This window comes from Atta colombica, unplaced genomic scaffold (assembly GCF_001594045.1).
Source record: "Atta colombica isolate Treedump-2 unplaced genomic scaffold, Acol1.0 scaffold72, whole genome shotgun sequence".
In the NCBI taxonomy this organism is placed as follows: domain Eukaryota; kingdom Metazoa; phylum Arthropoda; class Insecta; order Hymenoptera; family Formicidae; genus Atta; species Atta colombica.
In genome coordinates this window covers 317,529-323,116 of record NW_017259564.1, presented here as the reverse complement: position 1 = coordinate 323,116, position 5,588 = coordinate 317,529, and the positions used below count along the sequence as shown (strand labels likewise).

At 26.2% G+C, this 5,588-nt stretch overlaps 1 protein-coding gene across 7 annotated transcripts in view; it reads right to left on the bottom strand.

The window, feature by feature from the left end:
• Positions 1-977: 977 nt before the first annotated feature.
• Positions 978-5,588, bottom strand: part of LOC108692483 (monocarboxylate transporter 10) — a 55,375-nt gene continuing 50,764 nt past the window's right edge. For 6 of the 7 annotated variants that reach the window (XM_018200752.1, XM_018200753.1, XM_018200754.1 and 3 more), the window contains one exon: positions 3,179-3,527. In XM_018200752.1, the coding sequence (XP_018056241.1) occupies positions 3,373-3,527 (155 nt within the window). In that variant the 3' untranslated portion in view covers positions 3,179-3,372. Of the gene's footprint in view, positions 1,470-3,178; positions 3,528-5,588 lie in introns of those variants that run through there. The other variant, XM_018200755.1, reaches the window with a different exon arrangement.

Below are 5,588 nucleotides of genomic sequence, written 5' to 3'. Positions count from 1 at the left end.
CTCACAAGGAATTGTGAGCGACTTTAACATATAAAAAAATGTTATATTATTAAGATTTTTATATTTGTAGATATATTATATTTTATAGTTGTATATTTTTAAATTATAGTTGTATATTTTAATAATATAGCATTTATTAAATTTTTAACTATATTTGAACATTGAGAATGACTCAATAGAGATTGAAATGTTTGTTTCATTTTTGTCATTTGTACGTTTACTAATATATCCAACAAATACTACATATTCATAAAATGAAATTATGAAATATTTATAAAATATTCTTAAAATTCCCAAAAAATATTCCAAGCATACTACAAAATATTTCGAATATTTATTAAAAGATGTAAAAGAAACATTTAAATGTCAGTTAAAAATATCATTTATATGTCGTTACATATTTCCAGCATACTCTGTATTATATTCTGCAAAATTTTAATTTTTTTTTTAATTTCAGATCAGATTCATAAATCAGTTTTTAAACAAAATTTTACTTTGAAAAACATATTTAATGAATGTTAAAATCACGTTATTTCCTTTTTTTAAGTAATTATTAAGAAGAAAATAACCTGATCTTAGCAGCTTATCGCTGGATAAATGATGTTGCAAAAACTCCCCAGGTGATTTTTATTTACGAATAAATGCTCTTTGTCATGACCCTCTAATGGCGGAGATGTGTATTGCTCGCTCACTCGCGATTTTCGTGAAATATGCAAAGAATATTCACATAATATTCTGAACATTTCATCGACATTTGCACATTCTGTGATGATTCTATTACTGTTCCGGAACATTCGGTACATTGGTAATACGAATCGAACTTTCTATGAATATTTAGTTGGGATCACATTAAACATCCAGCTTGAGCTCTTTTAATCTTTTCTTTCGTATTTATTAAATTTTTTTAAAATTGAGTCTTGAGTCTTAATAATACCTTTATGTAATTATTCAATATAAAAAAAGGAACCATATTTTTTAATGAATTTCGTCTTTATTTTCATTTAGGCTATGTTCATATTCCTAGGTATCATTTTATTCTTTTTGTTTATCGAACATTAAACAAGGATAACAAGATATCTGGGAAGCAACCAGATTGGAATCTGAATACACACTTGTAGGAATAACGAACAATGGAATTCTTCAGAGCAAAGAATTTGCTATGTCAGAATACAAATTTAAAACATATAAAACATTGATGATTTACTATAAATTGTAAGAAAAAATTATGCTCGGATATCATGAGATCCTCTCTCTATGAAGTAATGGTTCACTTTCCGAATATCTGTAGTAATACTTGTACTGATAACTATTGCATGCTGAACAGTTTTGCAATTTGACCGGTTGTTTGACACAATAGCACTGAGACGATGGCAGGGATTTGCACATTGTACTATATTTCTCTTGCATCGCTGATTCGCATATTTGCTCGACTATGCTCGCCGGCGAAAAATCACTATTCTTCATTCTTGCTGCAAATTTAATAATTTTAAAGTACAAAATATAATTAAATATCAATAAGTTTAGGATAGAATACATTCTAGTCTAAAAATAAACTATATAAAAGTAACTATACAACTATACAAAAGTAAAAAAAAAGGGCGTAGCGGTATGAAAATGCCCCCACGGTTTTTTGAGTTGACTTTTTTTTTCTAAGGTAATAGTTTTAAGGTAACAATTCTTGTATTAAAAAAAACGCTTACATATCAAATTTTAGATTTCTATATGGAGACGTGACCAAGTTGGAGCGAAAAAACAATTTTTTTACAATTTTTTTATTTTAACTTAATAAAAAATCAAATAAAATTCTAAAAAAATTTTGAAAAATCAGTTATATCTAGATAATGAGGATATTTTTGTTATTTTTTTGGGTGCAAATTTTGATTCTGAAAAAAATGAAAATAACTTTCAAAAATGTTTTTAAGCTTTCGTTGATCACCTTTAAAAAATTGCACGTGAATCTCTGTTCAACTTCCTACAAAATATTTTTTTTCAGATTTTTTGAAAAAATCTGAAAAAATGAATTACATTAAAAAAAAAGTTAAATTTACATTTCTCTTAATTTTTTTTAAAATTAGCCACACAAACCATTTTTATCAGCTCTCTTATTTTATTTATTTATAAAATTCCATATTAAAATGTTTTGCTAATCACAAGTTGGAAGTAATGATAGCTAAATTATTTTTTAATTTTTAATAATTGCATAACATAAAGTTTTCATTTTAAATCACTGGGTTGGAGATATTTTGAATTGATATTTATGTTTATTTTGACAAATGTCGATCCTCATCGCTATTGTCATTACTGGATAAACTGGACTTCTTCTCTTAGTGAACAGATTAGTTAAAATTTTGGCAGATCTTATTATTTTTGTTAGATATCGAGCATGAGATAAATATATCACAGTGGCAATATGAGAACAGCATCCAACTTGGCGTTAAGGCAATCACATAGCATTTGTCGAAATTCTAACATTTTCATCATATTTATTTTTAGAGATGTAAAAAGAATGATATTTTTTACTTCGAAGAAAAGTATCAAAACTAATTTTTTTATTGTAAGTAATATTTTTGACCAAATTATATAAAATTCATGAAAAAACATATAATTATTTCAATATAATTATTTAAACGACAGATATTTTATATTTAAAAGCTAAATAAGTGATGTTATTATATATTATTATCAATACAGATAATACTTTATAAACGTACTTTATAGACACTGTTTTGTTGCATATTGGTTACAATTACCTATATTTGAATTATTATTTTGTATTCTATATTTTAATTATTTTGAAACAACATCCCAATATAATTCAAAAGTAATTAGAGATTCGATGAACATTGTCTCACTAATTTAAATTTCGAATATGTATAATTACAATCACAGTATACAGAGAAAAACAATGTCAATTAATCTAGTAAAGTATTATTAGCGCATAAGCATAAATAACGCATTATTGTACAATTTATTTATTAAGATTTGGTTAAATGGGGGGGGGGCAGCTAGGCAAACGTAAATTAAAATTATGTCATTTAGAGATGATACCAACATTATCCCCTCCACTTTTCAGGAAAGTGTCTACTTTGAGTCACTAATCAAAATACCAAGAGCGCTGATAAAAATAAATATCATATCTGCTAATGAAAAAGGGATATGAGCGTTGTCGATAACAAAAATATTATAATTAAAAATTTATTCAATTACGTGAATAATTTAAATAAATAAACAGTAGTACAATATTGAACATTCGTGAACATTGAACATTTCCTTTACTCCCCTCTCTCCTTCGATGACCCCCTCCCCTTCATTAAGCGAACGTATTTTTTTTAATGGCCCCAAATAAAATTGATAACATACAGATACCTGGTTTTACCGACCATTTTGACAATCTGTTTTGCTTGGAATATTCTCAGAATCGTTTAAACTTCCCTCATTATTTTCTTTAACGCATCTTATTAAGAACATCGTCAATGCTCCTATTATCGGAGGTACACCGGCTAGTAAGAATGGTAGATCATAGGTACCTGAAAATAACACAAATAATTTAATTAAGTTATCGTTTACAAGTATGAGATATGAGGCACATATAATAATAAAATATTTCAGATATGTGAGATACAGGAATATCATATACCAGAGTACACTGAAATAAGAACTCCTCTAGCATTTAATACAGAGTGCATCAAGTGATTTGGCATAAATATGGTTCTTAATACGCATACAAAGTATTTGGTGTAAATTAGACTTATATCATACCAGGGTTTGTTCGGGAGATAACGACTTATGTAAGTATATGTGCGTGCTTTTGAATGATCACTTGTTAAGATCGGCGACTAACAGTTAGTGGGCCTCCTTTGTTCTTTAATGCACACGATAAATTCAAACGAATTAGTTATATATTTATTAATTGTGTAATTGGATGATATAAAAAGTAAATGACCAATATGTGATTACAAATTCAATCCGATTGGTCGCACGTTTCATTTCTAGGCACATTGAGTGAGATACAGATAGCAAATATAGTGTCCTATAAGTGCATAATATTATATAATATTATGCACTTATATATTCTTAAAATAAATATTAAATGTAACGTTTTAATAATATTTTATTAAAATTATATAATATTGAATAATATTCCCGAAATATTAATGGATTATATTTATATGTCCACTCCTGATAATATTATGTGATTATTAAAAACAATATTATTTAATATTACTATAATATTGTATGAGCATTAAAAAATATTATAACATTTACCTTAATTTGTAAAACTATTATTCCAGTTCGATTTAAAATTACGTTTAAAGATTGAAAATGATTTTAGTGTGCAGTTATAGAATTGGATACATGAAATCATATTGAAACGTTATTTAAGCATTAGAATATAGTCATAGACCAATAAGACTTTTTCGTTAGTTATTATGAATTCAAATTGCACTTATATAAAAATAATTGATATTAATAAATTGATATTAATTTTAATAATATCTCAGGGATATTAATACCAAGGATATTATGTAAAGTAAAAGTATTATGGACATATATAACATCTACAGAATATTTCCGTAATATTAAAAATATATAAGAGTGTTTTAGAATTCGCGGATATGGATTGCACAGCGTGATTGCATGTGCCAAAAGAAGCAATTTTTTCCTCTGGCAAAATGCATTTAGACAGTACTTTTTAAACGAGAGCGATTTTAAGTTAACGCTCCACATTACGCTCGGCGTATATGTATCATTGTTTTACTATTTTGCTGTAGATTTTATAAAAACTATGCATGACATATTTAAATATCATAATTATTTACGAGTTATTACCTAATCTACTTATTTTACTTTAAGTCGTTTCTTTAGTGATATCAATTAGAAAATATTCTCTTCTTAAATAAATTGTATTCAAAATAGTGATATATTTAGATATCATGCATAGTTTTTATAAAATCTTTAGCAAAATAGTAAAATAATAACATACATCCTCATACGCCGCCCTTGATTTTTGTGTAACATGGAGCGTTCATTCGTTAACTTAAAATTGCTTCCATTTAAAAAATTTGAATGCAATTTTGTCAGAGGAAAAAGTTACTTCTTTTGGCACATACAATCAATGCTGTACAATCCGTGTCCGTGAATTCTGAAACATAATATCTTAGCATAATATACATATAAACACATAATTCTGTATAATATTTTCGAAATATTAAATTATTTGATTTTTTAAAAATAATATTTATATAATATTCTAGAAATATTTTGCACTTATATAGAAAAATGGTTTTATAGTTTATATAAGTAATATAAGTAACATATATAAGTAGTATAAGTATTCAGCAGATTCGAATTCGCCTATGGAGGTAATATTTTTTGCAATAAATTTGTTTACAATTTTTCAGCGTATTATCATCTTCTTAATATAATGCCTGAGCATCAAATTATTAAAATTGCTTATCAATTTAATTCGCAATATTACTACAATAATTGCGTTTATAAGTCCAGAAAAACAATTCGGCGCGCAGTTCAAATGATTATAGATGATGGTCAACGTGATACTACAAATGCTTTAAAGCAATTTTTTGATT